Source organism: Protopterus annectens, chromosome 8.part0, assembly GCF_019279795.1.
Source record: "Protopterus annectens isolate FY-2018-M chromosome 8.part0, PAN1.0, whole genome shotgun sequence".
Taxonomy (NCBI): Eukaryota; Metazoa; Chordata; order Ceratodontiformes; family Protopteridae; genus Protopterus; species Protopterus annectens.
Genome location: NC_056741.1, coordinates 1,376,249,682 through 1,376,272,465, shown reverse-complemented (window position 1 = coordinate 1,376,272,465; position 22,784 = coordinate 1,376,249,682). Strand labels below are relative to the sequence as shown.

General features: G+C 37.1%; 1 protein-coding gene across 1 annotated transcript in view; it reads right to left on the bottom strand.

Annotated features, from left to right (window-relative positions):
- The window catches only part of BACE1 (beta-secretase 1), a 705,087-nt gene that overhangs the window by 340,657 nt on the left and 341,646 nt on the right, over positions 1 to 22,784 (bottom strand). The window contains exon 5 of the mRNA XM_044080958.1: positions 10,988 to 11,122. Coding sequence (XP_043936893.1) covers positions 10,988 to 11,122 — 135 coding nt within the window. The remainder of the gene's footprint in view (positions 1 to 10,987; positions 11,123 to 22,784) is intronic.

Here is a 22,784-nt window from a genome sequence, read left to right as displayed (position 1 = left end):
TGTCCCTAATTTTGGGACTTTGTCCAGAATTTTTCAGCAAAGAAGTTGAGAGATACCCACTGCATCTCTGTTGCTCTCCCCCACCCCCTGCCAGTTTGGTAGCATACTGTAAATAGTGTAACAATTCAAAAGACTATCCTTCATAATGTCAATCAGTTTTTTAATCCTTCCTTTGTTATTGATCGTGGTCTTGTATATTTTGTAACGTTGCAATCCAGTGAGACTTTTTATGAGTTGAGGCTGAGAAATGTCCATCTGGATCATTGTTTTTAACCTGGTTAATAGACAAATATATTAATAGAATAAGTCCCTATATAGGAACTTTAGACAGTGCACATATATAAATAAAACAGCAATAGTTAGTGTAATAAATTCTTGCAACTGTGCTGCCACCTATCTGGTAATTCTAGAACAATGCAAGTGTCTAATGTTCTATGCGGAGCAAGATATTCAAAATTGTAGAAGCAAAACACATAAATATTTAACAATTACAGGACTATCAGTGGGAATTAGTAGTAGTAAGAGGAATGAACAAGGTGTGGTTAAGAGGCCACCCCATTACTGCCAAATCCTCCAAGAAAAGGCAATCAAGCAATATAATAAAGCAACAAGGGAGGATGGCACACCAGGAAAAAAAATATTAGCCTTTCATATAGTTGGGCTGGTGGGAAGACCTTGTCTAATGGCTAAACCTTTATACAGATGGCTAGTAAGACCATGTCAAAGGACATAGACTGCTGGTAAGCTCTCATCTGGGTTATAGTGTACCTTTCTTCAGATCTGCTTATTCTAAGGACAAAGGTAGGTCAAACACATTTCAGGGAAATGAAAATAAAATGATGCACAAACTGTGCCTTAAGGAAGGACTACAATATCTTGACATCTCTAATGTTGAAGACTTGCCAGTATTGTTTAAAATACACCAGTGGTGTCCAGACAGCTACCATCTTTCAAAAAATACTATATGTCAACATTTGGTAGAAGCAGGCTACATTTTCAGCCCACCATAGGCAGTGCTTCTGAAACACTAGTCTGAGTGAAAATAAGAACATTTGTACCTTTAAACTAAGGAAGGTCAGGGTAAGAGAAGAAGAATACACCATGTCAAAGAAAGAGTACAGAAATCAGGAATTCTGCTATGAATGAGACAGCAGTCAAAGGATAAAGAAAATATTGGAAACTAGTACAGCATGAAGGCTAAGAAGGAACCAAGGACAGGCAACACAGAGCTGTTTGAAAAGCTCACAATTAGAGACTGACTCAATTACTTTCACCCTAGTAATTCCTTAGACATGGGTTACTGCCCTTACAGGAAAACTCCACCATGGAACTCAAACATGTTCTTTTCATTGTATCTTTGTTTTTCGAGTCACTTTAATGTGTCAAACTTACCCTAGGTGCTTATAATTTTTATATGTTCTCTCCCAAAATGGCCAACATTAAGCTTGCCATACCAATGTGATCTTGTTTTAGTGCTTTCTTGTCCCCCTTCTCAGAAAACATTTCAGTTCCCCTTATATGAGTTATGCTAAACATAAGAAATTATGGTGTCTCCTTATTCTACTAAGACACAATTACATCTGAGTGAGTCACAGGTGTCTTACACACTTCCTGTATTAGGGGTGCTTCAATTTTTTCATTCCTGAATGACCATCATACACAATTCTCTCAGAGCTATTTTTAAGCTATTCACAGGAATTATACAGCTCCAGCTAAATGGCATCATTTTGTAAGGCTTGACATTGTGTATTTCTATAAGCATTGGCAGACCATCCCCTAGACTCCTCCTCCTCCTGAGGTGTAAGAGTTAATACTGCTATCCAAGAGCTGTTAATCAACACTTCAAAGAAATGGTTCTGCTACTCACCCATGTCTGCAACCTGGAAAAATATGCTAATGTGCTTGTCATTTTGCACAAAACAATTTTTCAAGCACAGTACTAAAAAAGGTACAGTTATCTGTTCTTGAACTTGTGTTATAAGATTTTTGTATGCCTTAATACATTACATTTCCTATTTTTTTGAATTGCTACCCCTTTGTTACACTGCAGCATACTAACACTTCATCAAAACCATAATCATTGACTTTGACAAAACAGTAGTAGGTTTAAGATTCAAACTGCTGTATCCTGGTATCATCAGAATATTTTTTTACTTGAAGGTCAGTAATTTGTAATGCAGAACACACTAAGGAGGAAATACAAAAGTTTGTCCAACAAAAAGTGAGTCATAAGCAGAACGGGATACTGCTTATTGCTTATTATTCATCTGATAATAAAGCTCAAAAAGAGAATATGCCAGTGGGGCCATTTCCAATGTTTGAAAGGAAAATGCTTGAGAGACAGAAAAAAGCACAGGAGATGACTAGAAGAACTAGGAGTATGTTGGAAATGAACCAGAGACTGGATTTCGGAGATGAAGATCAACAGGAAGAAAACTAGCAACTCTGAAATCAAAGAATAAATATGGGACTACAAAGCACCAATTACATTTGTGAAATGTGACAGAACAAGAAAACCTGGAAATATTGGACAATATTTGACTTTGTTAAACTTATAGTGAACTCAAAAGCATATGCCCTACTTCAAACATTGTTTGGAAAAACACAAAGCAGAGGGAAGAAGTTAAGGCGTAACTAAGTAAAACAAATTTTGTTCTTAACAGTATTTGTATAAAACACAGCATATACTGCATGCTAAAAAAGTAAAGCTTTTTTTAGTTATTGTATGCAACAGGGATACTAAACTAAACAGGTGCCCCTACTTTTTTTTCTTTCTTTCTTGCTCAGTTTTAAGAAATGCAGGTACTGCAACGTAAAAAGAAAAGAGAGCCAGGGCAAAAGAGCATGATACAAGTAAAATTGATATGATCGATCTTTCTTTTGCATAAGGGGATGACTGGTTAAGGGCCCTTGGAGTGATCTAATAACAAGTTTTAAGGGGAAATGAGTAAATAAAATGCAATGAATATAATTCGTTTTCCTCTAGCAAATAAATGCTCACAGTGCAACATGAGAGTAATGGAAGGCATTGTGCATTTGATTCTCATGTTTCTATGCCGACAAGCTGATAAAAGGGCAATAAAAGCAGAATATTTCTTTCTTTCAATGGCTATGAGATAATGCCTTCTGAAAGCATTCAAGTTAATTTCTACATATGGGAGAGGAATGAAGAAGACAAAAATCACAGCACTTATTGTAAGCAGAAGCATAGGTTGTACCATGCATCTTAGCATGAATAACCTACACTATAGGTTAATTCAAACCTGTGAGTATGCCTGTCAGTCTGGGAAAATTGCTATTAGGAGCGTTAAACTTTATTATTTGAAGAAATACATAGTTTTGTGTGTTTATTAAGTTAATATGTTCTAGGGTGTTCTGTGAGTGTTTTTTTTTTTGTGTGAGGGTTTTCATTAGAACAAAAAGTGTTGTAAGATATGACATACAGGTTCAAAATGGATAGGGCAAGAAAGTACTGTATAAAAGATCAACCTGCCAAAGCTGAAACTAGACATTTTAAAAAGCTGTTATAACAGGGGGATAATAATTTCTTATCGTAATGACAACACTTCACCTATTATCTTTAACTATGAGTAGTCTGACAGATATAGACAAAAAAGAAAGAGTAGCAAACTATATAAAAAATGCAGAGTGCAAATAGCTATGCTACAGGAGACATATTTGGAAGGAACTGAGCATGTGAATGTGAAAGAGAGGATTTCTGGATGGTTACCAGCGGAATATGTGAGGAGCTCCAATAGGGCTAGAAGAGAAAAAAGATAATAATTGTAGATTTGTAGTGCTAAGGGGCTACTGGCAAAGGGGGAGGATTACACTGGCATGTATTTATACTCTACATAAAACTGCTGAAATGGAGTTTAAGAAAATTCTGGGAGAAATAATCAGCTTTCAGCGGGAATATTACTTATAGATGGGGACTGGAATTTGATTTGCAACAATGAAGATTTATCTGGGAGGCCTACAAGGGAAAACATAACAAAAGAGGATCGATTTTTAAAGATATTTATGAAAATATTTCAGTACAAGGAGTTTGGAGAGAAGTCACATATTATTCCACAAGGTACTGAAACTGGGCTAAGCTAAACAAAACACTTTACAGGAACACGTGCATTTAATTGAAAGTTTTGATAAACATCCAATAATTATTTCAGATCATGCTCCAATAATAACTAATAATAAAAATGCAGGGTAATGAAATACAAATGAGAAACTGGCACTTCCCCACCTATCTGTTAAATTGAGAGGAATTTAAGGAATGGGTTGTAGAAATGATGCAGGAATTATTACGGAAGATAGAAATTTCTTCTGAAAATTTAGCTAGGTAGGGAGTGCGATAAAATTATAGCAGAGTTTCAAAAGAGGGTGGAAATAAAAAAAAAAACAGAGATTAAGAAGTACTGAATTAATTAGAGGCGTTGATAAAGGCTAGGCGGAATCTCACAGAATATGAAAATGTGCAATTGCAGAGTGCTAAAGAGAAAATAAGAGACTACCTCGATAATGTGCCTGAGTTTAGAAAGACTGCTGTTGAGCAACTATTTTTTTGATAATACCTCCAGAGCACAAAATATTTTAGCACAACTGCTCAGGGAACAGAAAGTAGAAAGGGTTGTTGCCAAGCTTAGGGAGCCTATTACAAGGAAAATAAACAAAGACCCTTTAGAGGTATTAGAAATATTTTTAGAAATTTTATGAAAATCTGTATAAAAGAAATGTGGAAATCAAAAAAAAAAAAGAAATGGAAGTGTTTATGGAAGAATTAAATATGCCAAGGTTAGAGGAAGATGAGGCTCAATTAGTTAGTAAAGGAGGAGATGAGATAAAAATGGTGATGTATAACTAATGTACAGGAATTGATGGTATTTATTTGGACATTTGGAAGCTAGGATGGAAAAAACTGATAAATAACTGGAAGGTCTTGTTAAAGAGTATTTTAAGAGGAGAAGCAACAATACACTGGAAGAACGCAGTGGTGGCTGTAATACATAAATGTGCTAAAAACATCAGATTCAGCTTCATATAGGCCCATTTAGATTCTAAACCATGTTTATAAAGTGTTTGTCTATAATGGTTAACAGAAAGGCAAAGGTGATGCCAAAATTGATAGATATAGATCAATGTGTGTTTTTGAATGGGAAGCAAACATTTAACAACACTGATAGAACAACAATGAGCCAGATGGAAACAGAATGTAAGAAGGGCCTTGATGCAGAGAAAGCATTTTACCAAGTAATGTAGGATTTTATGAGTATGGCAATGGAAGCATTTGCTTTTCCTGATAAAATTATAAGGTTGATTATGAGGATATATGTGGGATTGGAGGCAAAAATTAGTGTGTGTGCATGTGTGAGTGTGTCTGTGCAAGCGCGTGCGTGTTTGTGTGTGTGGGGTCCTCTCAGATAAGTTTTGTTTGAGCAGAGAAACTAGGCATGGGTGACCTCTTTCCCCTTTGGTATATGCATTATAATTAGAACCACTGGCAAAGAAAAAAAGGCTCAGAAATCCAAGGATATAACTGATATGGTAATCAAGAAAAGTTGGCTTTATTTGCAGACATTTTATACCTGATAAAACATGAAAAGTACATTTCAGTGTTATGGAACATTCTGAGGCAGTTTCAAGTCTTTTCAGGATACAAAATTAATAAAGATATAACAAAGGCAATAGCAATAAACACACACACAAACTGGTTCAGCAATAGCTATATGTATGGGGACATGATAAAATGAAATAATTAAGAGTATGGATTAAAAAGGATTCTGTTAAAGAAGCTAAGGATATGTCGGAACAGACTAAACAAAAAATAATATAAAACTGAGAAATTAAAAGCTGTTTTATGGATAGCAAGATACAAGCAGTGAAAATATTTTTAGTCCCTCTACTTTTAGACACAGGTCAGGAGTATATTTATCAATCAGAGGCGAAGTTGTAGATAACAATTAATACAGAGTTGAAGGATTTTATCAGAGAGGGGAAGAGGACAGGATTCGTGTGTGATAAGTTGATCCTTCCAACAGAATGAGGAGGTTTGGGTTTACCTGATTTGAAGGGGTATTTCAGACCTACACAAGCAGAAATCTATAATTCAAAGGGAATGGGATGATGAAACCAAGGAGCAGCTCAAGAAACAAGGAGAGACTGGGATTTCGTATGCAGATCTTAAAGGAGAGTCGTACCCACAGACTGAAAAAACATGTTTATTTCATCGTGTCTTGATGTTTCCTACATTTTAACACCACATTTGTACTCTATATACTTTTTTATATTTTTAAATGTAATTCCAGAGTCTGCCTACATGGGGTCCGGCATCTTGACTTTTTAGTACAACTCTAGGTATCCCACATTGCAGTGTTTGGCTTTAAATGATTACAGCATAGCCCCTAAGGTCTTGTCAATACATTGACTTTAAATGTGTTTTTACATATACCCTGCTTTCTTTTATCAGTCAGGTTTAATTAACATTTCTTGTTTTTCAATGACTACTTAAAAGACAAATGGGGATAATCACACAGAACAGTATTCTCAGTGCCTACTTTTTCTTTTTGAAGTGGCCAATTTTCATTCTTTTATGTGTAAGTTGTAGCCCTTAAACTCATCTCTCTTCCTCCTAAACATTTCCCCTTCATATCTGTCAAAGTAGCAAATTTGAGCTGTTTGCTGCTGTAATTGATGGATCACAGCAGGAGATAAAGTTCATGTGCTGAGAATACTGGTCTGTGTGATTATCCATGTTTGTCTGTTAAGCAGTCACTGAAAAGCAATAAATGGTAATTAAACCCAAATAAGTAAAAGAAAGCAGGGTATATGTGAAAACACATGCAAAGTCAATGCATTGAGAGGAGCTTAGAGGCTATGATAAAGTATGTTAAAGCCAAACACTGCATTGTGAGACAGCTGAAGGTAGACTAACAAAATCATGATGTCTGACCCCATGTGGGCAGCCTCTGGAATTGTATTTAAAAATATAAAAAATGTGTGTAGAGTCCAAAAGTAGTGCTAAAAATGTAGGAAACATTAAGACTTGATGAAATAAATGTGTTTTTTCAGTCTGTGGGAGTGGTTCTCCTTTGGTTAAGGAGAAATAACAGTAACCATACAGAATATTGTATTCATAAAGTACTTGAAAGTATTCTAAGAACTAAGCCAACATAGGAATAGAGAAAAGAGATTCTGCTGATATGGATTATTGCAATTAGGGGTACAGAGAATAGGTAAGAGGGGGATGGATGGAATTTACTGAAGAAAACTGGCAAAGGAACCAAGGTATTGGGAGCAAATAATTAGGAAGAGAAAGGTAGTAGAATGTGTAAGGGCCAATAATTCATTTGGACTGGAGGTTAGAGATTACCTTCCCTATCAAGGATCAATACTGGAGTAAAGGCAAAGAGTAAAAAACAGGGGGATCCTAAGCTAAAGACCAGCAATGATAGAGCTTTTAATAGAATCTAGAACAGAAGCTGCTGTTAAAAAATTAGTAGGGTATATCAAATATGGCATGATAACTATAAGAATAAATCAGAAAAGGTTGGAAAAGATTGGGAAGAGAGATTGGATAAACAATTCAAAAAGAAACAATGGGAGGATATATGTATGGTTCCCAAATATGCAACAAAGTGTAGAAGATTTAGGATCACTGCTTGGAAGTATTTGCATAGGTATTTTTATACCCTAAGCAGACTCCAAGTCATTTTTTCCTTGGGTAGATTGCAAATGTTGGAGGACTGATGGGGAAGAAAGAGGTAATCTGGAACATATTTTTTGGGGTGCAATAAATTGGCAGAATTTTAAAAAATCATACAAAATTAGAATTTCCAGACATAGTAAGGCCTTGCCGAGTTTAATTCTAGTGGCTGCAAAAAAGCAATTTCTAGAAAATGGAAATCAAAGTCTAAACTGTACTGGAATCAGTGAATATGGTAACATAGATAAAAGAACTGAAAGTGCGCTCTCTAGAAAAGGGTAGAAGCAAATTACATAGAAAAAATAGGAACCGTGGAAACAATACATGCAGAATAATGTTTTAGAGGAATAATGAGTTTTAAGGGAAGGCTGGAATTGAATGAGCTATATAATGTTTAACTGACAATAACTGTAGAGATTAGAAGTTAAGTATAATGTTTGCAACTGAAAATATATCAATATGGTTTGTTTTCATTTATATAAATGTATGATTGCCAGTGGCATAAGTAATAATTCAATAAGGTATTTCTTACAACTATTAGGATTTCAATTTATTTGGATACCCAAAGTGGGGCTTCATAGTGAAACCTGAGATTGTGCAGGACAAACCATGCCATTATCAAAATGAATAGAATTCTCATCCTATTTCCCAAATAAAGACTCTCTGGTGGGTGGTATTGGTTATTTATACACATCTGTACGATATTAAAATGACTTAGAAGTAGTATTACAGAGTGTTGTGACATCTGGAAAAAATGAGAAAATATTTTTCTTACTATATATCAAGATATTTGCCATTTTTCAGCTTGCCACCCCCTTCCCCCACCAAGAACAGAACTTCCCAAGTCAGAACTGCTATGCAGAAAGCAGGCCAGGAGGTAACCCTATCAACTAGGTGCACTGATACTGTTACCTCTTCCTCTCTGCAATAAAGGTGGTGGAAAGTTTCACAACATACTACTCTTAATGACAGCTACTAAGCTGCCGATATCTGTATACCTTTGTGTGCATACATTACCTGGCAAGAAAAATATAGACTTCTCTGTGTCTGTGGTATGTCATGCAGGTAAAGAGAAATTTCTGCCAAATTACGTGAAAGTTAAGCTTAAAAAGTATGTGGGCTTTCCATTTCTGTGATTTACAAGGCAAGGAAATTTAAAGTTTTAGAAAGTACAAACAGGTTTCTGGTACATAATCTATATTGGAACCATACTGTATGAAAAAAGTGTGGAGTAAAACTACAGGAAAAGGTGGACTTTTCCTTTAAGAGGTCACTAAGCTAGTTTCAGAATCTTACAGCAATGGAAAACACCCCCTTCCTTACAGCACTTGAGATGACTGTACTCCAGACACATTCCTGAGCTGTGTCAATTATCCAATGGACAAGGAAGGTCTAACCAGTATTTTAAAACCAAGGGGAAAAGCAGCCCAACAAAATTTGCATGTATAACTGCAGGTTCCCTGAGAAATGCCATGACCTGCTAATTCCATTTAACTATTAAAATAAATACAGATGTATAAAAATCTTGGGATATGTTTTTTTACTGTGAACACGTTCACAATTCTGAATGCTTCAGACAAGCAAGGTACTGTGAAGTCCGACTTGGACAGTTACTCATTGGTTTAATTTGAAAGAATTATTAGCTCCTCCCTGTCCAGTGGATAACTGACACGGAACCCAGAAAAAGTGTTAGGAGTCGCATCCATTCATCAAGCTGACAAGAATGGATGCTTACCTACTGCTATTAGGTGGAGTCAAACACTGTATTAGCTGATGCTACTGTAATGTAAATTTTATTAGGCACAATATGCAACCCAGACAAATTCTGGGACAATTATTACTGCATAAAACTCAAATGTACAAAATGCTAGACACTGCATTTGTGAGAAAAAAGAGGCAGTATTTCAGATTTTTCACACAATTTTCAGGTACACATTAACTTATGCATAATTTGGTCCACATCAAGCACACTCTTGTGCACATCATATATAATTATAGTAATGATTTTCCTTCTTATATTATGAATCTTTATTCCAAGGCCCTAAGGGAGCAGGAACCTCCTGGCCTATGCTCCAAGAGTTTATTTCCAGAATCTTTGCTGCTATTTTCCCCTTGTATCACGTGTATTGTTATAAATAAACCTCACGTGGGTGTGGATTATGCTGAAATTTACTTATGAGGATAACCATTTAGACCATTGGTAAATTAAACTGGTATTATCATGAGTAAATTTCTATATAACCTCAACTCCTGCCATCACACAGTTCTGCACAATCAGGATTAATAACATACAACTCAAAACAATTCTAATCTGGCTCTGAAGATTAAAAGAAACAGACCTGGATTTCTGGGATCAAGCAGCACATTTTTGCTTAAGTTCCCAACCTGTGAATTGTGATGTCGGGACACAAGCTAAGTAATGACAATCATAACGAAGGATAGTAAGCACAGAGAGATAAACATTTTAGTATGTACAAAATCGCTTCATATTTCATTTAGTGTTTTTCGCTCTTTCTTTTTAATGCTGTAAGCAAGACCAAAAAATGGGGGCCACTTTTTTGCCTTGCTTGAGCCACTGATTAAGTGTGGTTGATATTTTTTTTTCTTGTACGACTTGTAACTAAAAGATAGTTATATTAAATATGCTTTGAAAATGATTATGCCATTGCTTGGCATTCATTCCTTCCAAACTAAAATGCATTTATGCTTCATGCAGTACAATTGCCTTTCTCATGCTATGCACTTATCTGATCACACTATCACAGGAGTATCCTTTTATACTTGTTTACTTCCATGTGAAATATCTTTGTATTCCTGTCTGACTCTATTGTTACTTTTTGCATGAAATATGAAACCACTGTACTCAAATTAACTTTATCATTATATCTACTGTAATGGGTGTGAACTGTATAATGCTTCTGCCATTAAAGCCGGCTTTGTGCCTGAAAAGGGTCCTTGGAGCAGTGCACCTATCTGGTTATCAAAGGCAAAACAGCAGCAAAATGCTTTGGTCATAATGCTAAGTATTCACTAATGGTTGTACCAAAGACATAAGCTAAAGTCTTCAAAATGCACCAGATAACAGTAGTGTCAGTGTTAAAAATACTGCACTATCAGTGATGTGAATTTACTTGCAGAAAGGGCAAATTTGCAGACTCCCCATACTTGACAAACCAATAATGGGAAAAGAAAGCAAAGCTAAAAAAAACTGCAGGATACTAAAACAACAGATAAATTTAAATTATATGAAACTGCTGCTGTTTAACTGACGATCCTGTCTTTTCTTACCTCCTTACAGTCCATTTTCAAGTCCTGGCCATTTATTTCTATCTTGACAATAATGACTTCATAGTACCATTCCTTTCTGATCGGTGTATACCAGATATTGCCAACATAGAGAGAGGTGTCCACTCCGCCAATTATCTGCAAAGAAAAGATGTGCAAAAATTAATCTCATGTTGCTTTCAATACAAGGACTACCTTTAAAGTACAAACTCCCTTTACAGTAACTTACTTTTAATCTTCCCATGACATAATTTCTTTTTTGCTGGAAATGTTCTTTGAGTAAAAAATACTTTCTCTGCACCACCACCATGTATACATGTATACATATCCTTCTGTAAACCAAAACCACTACACCATTACATGAGGGGTCCTTCCCTTACATGCTGTCCAAACATACACTGCCCAGCAGTCCTCCGTTGGGCATGCATACAGTGCTTCTATATGTGACAAGTATAAGTGTGAGTTTTGGCCACTGGTGAAATAGCACTTTTATCATACTTATCCTAGCAATCCAAGATCACTTCTACCCAACAGTCTCCCTTTGAACCCCCCAGTAACCTCTTGTACCAGTTACAGCATTGCTGAACTAGTCTCCTTGCTTTATTTCACGTCTGTGGGGAAGCTCTTACTGCCTCTTTAAGATCAGTGAATCCTTTTTAGTCTACAGCTTTAAAAATTATCTTAGCCTATAAGTTTTAAAATTATGTATTTGAATGAACCAAAGGTAAAGACTTTCAAGACAATAGCCCCCATAAATTGCTATCTGCAGCTTTTTTTCCTTTTCTCAATTTTTACATCTATTTCTTCTAGCTAAACATATACACGTGATCCCATTGTTTTCTTTTTTACTTAGATACACTGTGGCTTTTTAATTTAAACAAACTAATTAAGTACATGTTTTCCTATAGGTAGTTGTCTGGTATAAATGTACGTGTTGCTTTCAATATATTGTATTCTGCAGTTACAATTTAAGTTGTTTCAGTGAGATGCATTGCATTTTAATTAATATATTTTTAGCTCATGCTGTTCCACTTTTGATATTATCCAGTGAGTATGCACACATATCCTTTCACTCCTTTTGTATATTAATTTTACACTTTGAATATTTTTTTATGTATCGTATTTTATTATCTCTGAGTATACATTCTGCGTGTGCACTCCCATGCAGAGTTTGATAATGGTCCTAATGTATCAGTGTCCTAACAATGTTAACTTAAAGAAATACATGCTATTTAAAAGTGTTTCAAACTTCTGCTATGTGCAGAGTACCATCATGCCTCAGCACATCACGGTTACCCTGACTCTTCACTCTGCAAGTATATTGTATGGCAATTGTATTTATATGTATTAATGTAGATATACCCGTTACACTTATTACCACTTTTCCTGTTGCATATGGTTAATATTGTTCTTTTTTATTTAATCTAATTTTTTATTATGACTGGCTTTCTTTTTGAAAGTTTTGTTGTGGTTTCATCACTTTCTGGGAGTTTTCTCCCAGGCCCCTACAGAAATGGGTTTTAACCGAGTAGGGCAACCTGGTTATCAAAATGTAAATAATCTTCAGGTCACAGGCCTGACCATTTACACAGTCGCCATCCATGTCTAAAGAAAATTCAGAGTAAGCAGTGAAAAGGAAGCAACTAAACATGCCATATCACTCGCACTAGTTCTGTTGGACCAGTAGCTGGTTATTAAGGACAGCATCAGCTTTAAATCTGTTCTCTCCAACATGGGAAATCCATAGCTACACTAGTGATAGAAGGAAAATCACACTGTTTACATGTACCGTATTTTGAAATACTGCAGAATACCAATATTCAAAACCACACATCCGTAATTCCTATAGAGAGCTTATTCCTGAAATCCCAATTTATACTGAGGGCTTTACTTTGCTCAAAAAAAGAAAAAAAAACTGCCTTGGGAGCACAGCTGTATCTTGGAGTTGTCCTATTATCATTTTTGTTATTATGTGATGTATATGATAATATCAATGAAGTAGGAATTCTGTAGGCACCTGTCTAGCTGTAGCATTTAGGCCTTTGCATGGAACGGATTAGCAAGGTCTGAATATATAGAAGAGCTATACCACTGGAGCAGAATTTAATCAAGTATACCAGAGTCCTGTCTGTGTCTCTGCCTTCTTGATATCATAGAGCAGTAAGTCAAATTTTATTTATTTACTTGCTTGCTTTGTTTATTAGCATTAGTGTCTCCTTGCTGTTTTTCTAATGTTTAAAACATTTTTAGTGTCTCACCGCTGTTTAAAACAATTTGTAGTGTTTCCCGTCTAAATTAGCATAGCTAGTAGTTGTAGAATAGTCCAGATACAGGTTTGCTGCATCTGGGTCTGTTTGTAGTGGCTATTGCATTCAGAGCACATTTTCCAAGCCATCTTTGATGGGAAAGGGCCCTTCTGCACCCTTGTGAGAGAAGTGTGCTGACAAGAACTTGTCTGGTGAAGGGTGACTGGTCTAGGGCTTGGAGTAAGCACCCTCATTGGTTCTTTTGAGATTTTATTTAAGCTTTTAGCTTCTGTTATTTAAGCTGTGTGTTTGACCGGGTTTCTGCTTGTTTGCATGTTGTGCAGCACTGCGCACTGCCCAGCAGTTGTGCCACAGCCGGACAGATAATTTAGACCATTTAGATACAGCTGTAGCACATTAATGTAGTCCTCATCTTTAGTACATCTATGGTCTAAGAAGTAATGCTAGTGAGCTGTTACCTATTAAAACACCAGCCAAAACCCCATCAGAAATACCCATTTACAGTACACCTCCTAGATCAGTTCTGAAAGTACCCCTTTGTGATAGCTCTTCAAACCTAGCATTATGGACAGTTGAACTACCCTTGTTTCTCCTGCCAGCCTTGTTGACTTGGGTGTCCTGAGCCAGTGTAGTAACTGCCTCATGCACATTAACAACCCTCTACTAATAACTCACTCCAGTACAGATTGTGAGAGATGTATCTACACCAAGAATCTTGAATCCCTGTACTCTCTCACTCGAAACAGTCACACTGAAGAGGTTGTCAACTCACCCACCACTACTCATGCACATAGTACCAATATTCACACACACAGCACATATCCAACACATAAATCAACATATGTGGAAGTTCTCCCAAAAAACTTACTGAAATGCCACAGATCTCCAAAAAGAGGGTGCTACAACTAAAACAGTTCCCATAGCACCCAAGACATATAGCAACACCAGTGTTTCACCTATCACGCCCTTAAGCCATAACACTCAAAAAAACAAATTTTCTTATCACTGGAGACTCCAGAGTAAGACACACAGATGTCCCGCTCACCAGGTTAGATAAGGAGACAGTCATGGTTACCTGCCTGTCTGGTTCCAGGATTTGTCAGATCATGCCTGCACTCAGGACTCTGTCATAGCTCATGTTGGAGTGAATGACCTGATATGTACCTCACTGGACTATATGAAGAGAGGCATGACTGAGCGCTCCAAGTATGTGTCCCAAGAAGGTATGTCCCTAACCTTGAGCAGCAGTGAGAACCAAAGGAGGTGGTGTTTCTATCTATATTAGGGATAAATCCACCTCCTGACTAGTTAGATTGGCTGACCAAGTTTGTCGATAACTGCAAACTGGGTGCAATTATTGAATCCCCAAATTATGTTGGTACACTTCAGGAGAGTCTTACGCAAACCAATGAATGGTGTCTTAGTCATGGTATCAAACAGAATGCAAATAAATGCATCATCATTCCCTTTGGCAAAATCAATGTTCCTTCACACTGTCAAATTAACAACAATACCATGTGTACCAACAAAGTGGTATGAAGTCTGGGATCACAAGAAGACAGTGACCTTCACTGACCACCATGTGTCTACTGTAGTAAGGAAGGCTTTCTACTTAGTGCATTTGATTAGCAAAGGCATCACCTCTACAGCAAAGCAGGTTATGAGCTCATCTTTAATCAGGCCCATAACTGAGTACAACAATGTACCTTACAAAGCACCTGCAGCAAGTGGAGAGATCTCAGAGGTTTCTAACTAAGAAGATCAAGGGAGTCCAGCACATGACTTACACAGACTGACTAAAGTCCCTGTCACTATACTCAGTATCTTATCTACTTCTTAGGGGAGACTTATGCCTGGCTTACACAGAAATCTCCTGACTCAAATCTATTGAATTTCCTGCACATCTGTAAATCAAACAGGACTAGAGTTACTGGTTTTAGGGACCTAAATATGGCCTGTGACTTGAATAGGATGTGCTGGAGGGACAGATTTGTCTCCCAGTGACTGCCTCGTCTTTGAAATAGGCTGCCAGTTCATGTGAAGCAGAGCACCTCTATGACACTGTTCAAAGGAAACTTGGATGAGTGGATGGAGCACTGAAAATTCTTACTAGTGATAGCGTCCACAACCTCCTGGACATGGGCAGGTATTACGAAATACAATCCTGGGGTACTGACTAGAGTATCTATGGTATTACATTGGGATGAAATAACTAGGCTTGAACTGACCTCCAGGCTGATAGCCTAGTAACCTCCTATAATCATATGATCCTAATATTGGGGAGAGATTGTCTGTGTCATTAAAAAGCCCCCTTTATAGTTGATTCCTGGTGAGAAAAGCTCTACACATAAGATACGTGGAAAACAATAACACTGTAGAGTCCAGCTAGCAATTACAAACAAAGGTAGTACAGGTAACATTATTTATGATTTAAAGAATAATTCATGTAGGCCACAAAAACTCACTGCAAGAATATATAGATTGATATTAATTCCTATACAAATTATCATAAACAATTAAAATGCTAATCTATTATTTTATATTAAACACATATATTAAATAAAATGTGCATGTATATCTGACAGAATGAGCAATGTCAGCTTTCCAGACTCATTTAGAGAGTATGAGATACATTACTATTAAGCTGTGTGTGCTCAGTGAGACTTAAGATGTCATTGTAGAATGTAAGCACTATGTTAATAAATTGCAGATAACATTATCCTATGATGAAATGAATAAGGTCAATGGACTAGTTGCTTAGAACTGACTGTATTTAAATTGCTCTTTTCATATTAAAACAAAGTTCTGACTTTTAAATGGAAAAATAATTTCTTAAACTGGGATTAAAATACAGAAAATGAGGCTAATTTATTGATAGTAGTAGGTGACTAGTCTTAAAAATAGGATGGAAAAGGTCAACTTTGTGACACAGAGGTTTGGCCTGGACCAGACGGCAGAAGACCTCAATCTGGCTTGAGGAGGTAGCTGGGGAGGGATGGGAATGAGCAGCCAAAGCTAGTTCACCCATCCCAAGGAAAGGCTGCAAGCACAATCCCCCACTCCCAACCAAGGATGCCTTCTAGTAAGGTCTGAAAACGTGGCTCCTGAATACGGGACTGTGGGAGGGCCACCGAAGAGTATGCAGCATTCCTACTGAGCACTGCAAGTATGCAGAAGTAGCCATCTGCACTTGTTCAGCACAGTGATCATTACACCATGCTTTTGGAGAACTCAAATTATTTCCCACCTCACACCAGGGGGTGGCTGTGATCCTCAGCTCTCACATCCTCTAAGTATAACAACTAAAAGTCTATAACCTAAAGTAAAAAAACACCCCTGGAGTAAGCAAAGACCAAGGGTAGAAATCAAACATTTTATCAAACTTATTGTACTGCTTAATATCAAAGGACTACATAAATATAAACTACAAAACTGATAAAAAAAAATACTAAATGCAAAAAAAGACAAACAACAACAAAACAGCTATATTGTTTTGTGTATATAGGATGGAGGGGGGATTTAAAGCTTATACATCTTCTGATCTGACATCATTTAGAATCACAACTGTGAAAGAAAGGCTGCGCTATAAGTCTTATTTACCAGACACAACAGAAAACCCTAGAGACGAGCATAAGGTTACCACAAAATCTGGGGCTCACACACCTTATGACATTACTCATAATCATAGCTGAGAAAGAAAGAAAGACTGCACTATTAAATCCTACTCATTAGGCACAATGGAAAACCCTAGAGCTGAAAGTATAGTTGCCACGTTTTCAGAAGTTGAAAGCTGAACACGTGAAGTGTGCCAATGAAACTGACATTGGTAGAGCATGTCCAAACTTTGACCTCTGTTCATAAATAAGTATTAGCCACAGCCTGTAATCTGCAAAGCTGCCTGCATGCGTGTGCACTATCTGAGTTTCGTAACTATCCATGTAGCATCCTTCACCTTTTCAGTGACAGCTTCCTACTTACCAATTAATATATCCAGGCACTTTGCTTCCATTGTCATGTAATGTTTGGTCAGTACAGTCAGAATATGTCCTGCTGTGTAACTCAGAGGAGGAAGTAAGATGTGTACACAGCAACATACAGTAAATTTAGTAACAGCATAAATTAAAACAAAGTGACTGTAATCCGTAATCCTTACTCCTCTTCCAGTCCTGTACTTGAACACTGTTCATTTTTCTTTATGTATTTGGGATAATGGCTCCTTCTTGTATTGTACTTCTGTTTTTGACTGATGGCCAAGGGCATACAGCTAATCCTACTGTTCATCCCCCATGCCAACAGTGTTTCTCTGGGTTGAGTAACGCCTTGGTGTAACTGGGGATTGCCTGCTTGGCTGCTGTGAGACAGTTTAACATTAGGTAACCAAAAGCTATTTGGCAATGCTACACTGAAAACTTGCATACAGTTTCACAGTCAGTATAGCTGTCACTGGTGCAACTTTCCTGCAAATTTTCAGACAGTGCATTGTGTTGCACACTGCAACTAAAGATGCTACTTTTGTGTTGCCTGACTACGAAGATCTGTGAACGCATGTGTTCTCTCCTTTTTGTTTTCTTACTATGGAGTACGTACAGTTAAAAAACAAAGCTTCTTTTCCAATCTTCTATACATCAATATTTAGTATGGTTTCAGAACTCTGTTCTGTTGGAGGTTTGATACCAATAACATACAGAACAGCATACCAGAAAATAAGCACCGGTTTTAAATTATGAACACTGAAACTAATTCAGTGATGCCTCAGTTATCTGGAATGCTAATTCTATAACTGAATGGATGTACTTGAAAGTATCAAGTCAAATAAAGTTGAGGACCCCATCACCCCATGTTTCAAAATATACCAACTCCTAAAATCACAGTTGCTTTGACTCATTGAAACAGACTTTGACAAAATACAAGGTTGACTTTTTCTGTTTCGTCTGCACATAATGTCATATTCACCACATAACTATGTATCCTACATTGTGCCACCTTGCGTTACCTACCTCATAAAATCATGTCATTCTGGCTTCATGCATTCAGATCCCAGTTTGTGAAATAACTAACTTACTCTATTAATGCCAGTGTTAAATTTAAGTTAGTAATTCTATTTTTGCTGTAATTTTAAATTTCAGCTTTTTATTTGCACAGCCTGCACTGGCAACTTGATTGGTCCTATCCAACATATTAAATACTAATTTAGTTATACAGTCACATAACATGGCCTGTAGATCATTTCTGCTTATTTTTTTTCCATTATGTTTTTAGCAAAGATGCAAATTACAATAACGTGACTAACACTGTGAAATACAAAACTCATTCTAAGCCAAAGGTTCACATAACCCTAGAAAAATCTGCCTGTTTGATTCTTTGACTAGTTTTCATACTGCATTTGACAACAGTGTTGCATTACTTCACGGTACCTGAGTTTCTAATTTAACTTAGCAAGGAAGTATGATTTGTTATTGTCTGCTACCAGTAATTCTGATGAAATAAGGCTGCAAAGGAAAGTTTCTATATTTGATGTGCTCTCTTAGTAACTGGAGTTGCTAAAGTGCAGTTTCTCAGCCCTAGTTTATAACTATAAAAACACTGTAGTGATTTTATGTTGTGCGGATGTTTTTTTTTTTTTTTTTTGATAGTTTGTGTCTGAGGTGACCAAAAGGCAGAAGTAATACACAATTAACAGTGTAAGGTCAGTAAGTGGTAGACAATTAAAAAAAAAAATAGTGGGTTATTACAGATTTAAATGCATAACACACTGATTATTTCACTTACTTGCTATGGGAACAACCCCTGTATATGACCAGAGCCTGTGATTAACAAACTGGACCTGAGGGAGAGCATGTCTCCTTGCTAATTCTGTTTTTTACATCACAGAACTCTCCTAAAACCTGCAAAAGTGCCATAGCTATTAAAAACAAGACAGGATGTCATGAGCTCTGACATATTAAAAGTACTACTACTACTACTACTACAGAACTGTGGATGAGGTCATTTTAAGATGATTGCTAGAAAACTGATACATTTAATTTCCTGCATTTGTCTGGTTAGGGAAGTTAAAACTGGGACTGTACTGCTGACATTTGGAACAGTGGCAACCAAAGCTGAAGGTCTCCCTTGTTCACATTACAAACTGTGTCCTGGGAAGTTTGACAATTATAGTACTGCTCATCAGCTACTACCCTAGTTGAAATTCTTGTCACTATAACCAACACTATATATATATATATATATATATATATATATATATATTTCTTAGCAGACCAAAACACCAGCAACATACATTCATCTTGGGCTCTGAAACAAAAGCAGTCTGTATTAATCTAGCACTTTCTCAGACAAATGCAGGCAAAATACTTTGTAATGCATGGAGCATGGAGCACCATGATAACGCTCCAAAATCGGGGGAAAAAACAAACCTGTAAAGTGCTTCTGCAGCACCAGACCCAACTGTAACCGTGCTTTCAGAGGTGTGTATAACAATTGTTACACACCCCTAAGTGCTGTTACGGATGAATGACTGTTCTTACAAGTAGCTCCTTACTGTCCCTGATTTCTAATATTTTCTGTTGGTGAAACTTTACAGACATCAGTCTGTAAGTCACTAACGCCGCGGTGGTGCAGCGGTAGCGTTGTTGCCTCACAGCAAGAGGTTCTCCCGTTCGATTCTCGGCTGGACTGCGGGGAGTGCCTTCTGTGTGGTGTCTGCATGTCCTCCCCCGCAGTTGGGTGGCATTCGAAAGACATGTGTAAATGGGTGTGCCTTCATTGAAGGTTGAACATCGAGCTGGCACATCGGCGTTCGTGAAAATCTACTGCCAATCATTAGCGGACCGGAGTTCCGCTGTGGTGACCCCTAACCAGGAAAAGCCGAAAGACCAAGAAGTCTGTAAATCACTAATTTTAAATCCGAACTGTATTTAAAAACTGCCAGTGACTTTTTTCCTACAATTATATTACTTCCTGCCTATATGACAGCACTCTAGCTTTCAAAGCCGGTAAAACACTTTGTGTTTTTTTTTTCTTTTCTAACTGGTAGTACAAGAATTAGATAAAACTCCATGCACTACAAAGAGTTACAATCGGGCTTCACTACAATCACTTGTTATGTGTTCATGAAATGGATGCCATGATTAACTTCTCGAGGTGAATTTCTTGGCATCCATGAAAATGAATGCTGAGAACAGAATAAGGAATGTTGGTTCTGGTACTTTTACTGAATATTTCTTGGCATCCATGTCTCCAAGAAATAGTGACATGGTTATGATTGGAGGCCCAATCATAACCCCCTATGTCAGTCATTTCCCCTTTTTGTTCGGAATCCAATGTCAGCAAGCCTCTCTGATTACATTTTTGTTTCAGTTGCGAGAGGTTTAAGTCTCAGTAAAGGAGATTATTTCACTTGCAACAAAACCATCCAGGATTCTAATCAGTACCCATCTCTCCTACTTGTAGAGAAAAGGAAATTTGCCAGAACACACCACTTTGTTTAGAATAGAAAATGAATAGATGAATCTCTGATTAAATGTACTTCTAAAAGACGGCTGAAGGCTTTTGACAGAAAAAGCCTATGCACTTTTTGTTCTTTGTGTGATATGCTAATTAGTGTGGAAGAATGTATAAAGGTGTGTTTTAACACCAGCCCAGTGTGCAACTCTGAACATGTTTGGATTTGCAATCCTATAATTGTGAACTCCAAAATTCCAATACAGGATTTTCAAGAGTCCAAGTATTTAGAACAATCCCTTCCTCTAAATTGCATTTATTTCTAAAACAAATTAAATCCAGTTCTACATCCTCATTCAAAAAAGAGACTGACTCTAGAGATCATTCCTTTTATAGGTTTTACTTGGGTAGTGCTTCTACCCACGGTGGTGGTGCTGCAGTAGCATTGTCGCCTCACAGTAAGATGCTGTCCGGTTCGATTCTCAGCTAGAGCGTCTTCTGCGTGGAGACATGCGTGAATGAGCATACCTTCGTTGAAGGTTGTGCATCAGGGCTGGTAACTCAGCAAGTAAAAATCAACTACCAATCATTAGTGGGCTGGAGTTCCGCTGTGGCAACCCCTAACCGGGAAAAGCAGAAAGACTCAACAACTTGGGTAGTGCTTCTGTCCTTGTAGACTTGTTCAGAACCAGTTCTTACATCTAGGTTTTCTATAATCATGATGCTACTATAAATTTTGTAACAGAGGGAGCACAGTACACAGATACGGATTCCCAGCTTAGAGAGACCATACCACTAGAGCATAAAGACTTCTTGTATATGGCCAGGCTGGATTGGCATTACTGGAGTCCCCACCTAATCATGACCTTTGATTGTCTATGATAAATGTGCACTCCAGGACCTGTTTGCCACAGGAGCCTCTCTTTTGGATAAGTTGTTCCTTTTTGCCTACTCCACCTAGGTAGGCCACTCTCTTGTCTCTTGCTTATGGCAACTATTAGGACCATTGCTAGACCTTAGAGATGGGTTTCAGTCACAGCAAGTAATATAACAAACATACTCAATGTAGGTTTAGGTGATTGTTTAAATAGCACTGTAGTTAAACAGGAAAATAGCTCCCTTGGTTAAAAGGAGAAAAAAGCAACATCTATGCTAATTGGACTATACTATACTATACTAGTTTTACTCATACTGAGGAGGTCTGATTATGAAAGCAACTCAGCGAGTGAAAACAGTATTTTAAAGAATTGCTTAATTTTTGAAGTCTGGATGGCTTGGCTCTAGATAGAGAACTTTACAAAGCTAGATGGAAATACTGGCCTAAACCTTAAAAATGAACATAATAATGTCTTTCAGACTCTCATTTCTGCAGCTGATTGTCCAATAATTTCATCTATGCATCACTGTGTTGGCATATTAGGTCTATTGCTTTTTTTTGCAGTTTTTAACTGATTGTAAATGCCTACTATTTGCACATTTTGGTGCTTCAAGTTTTCTGCCGTTATCACCCTTGGTTGTGTTTTAAAAATGATGAAACAAGGAAATGAACCTCCCTCAAAAAAAAAAAATACTAGTACACTAAAAAAAAAGTTTGATATGCAAACATTTCCTCCAGTAAAAGAAAAAAAAACAACTGAACATGGCAAAGAAATGGGAGACCAATATCAAGTAGGATTCTTGCCTTTTTTCTAAGTAGTCAGCCCAACTTTGTTAAACTGGCTACCCTTGTCTTCTTGTAGAAGGGTTATGAAGTCATAGGTCACAAATAAATAAACGCTTACTGCTATGTTTCATGGGACAACCCAGAACTAGTGGAGATGTTTGATTTTTTTTTTCCCCAAGAGAATCTAAAGCTTTCCAAGACGTATTCCCTGTTGTGTCACAACTTAGCTTAAAGGACAGGATGACACAGTGAAACTCCATCATACTGACCAACTTGCAATTCATCCTTGTACCATTTCCCATCTGAGGATACTGTGCAAACATCGTCTGCTGCCACAAAATGCTTAGATATACATTCCTGTGACCTGACTGAAGGCAATACAGCTTATCTATTTATATACTCCTCCCAGAAAGTAAACGCACTACATCAG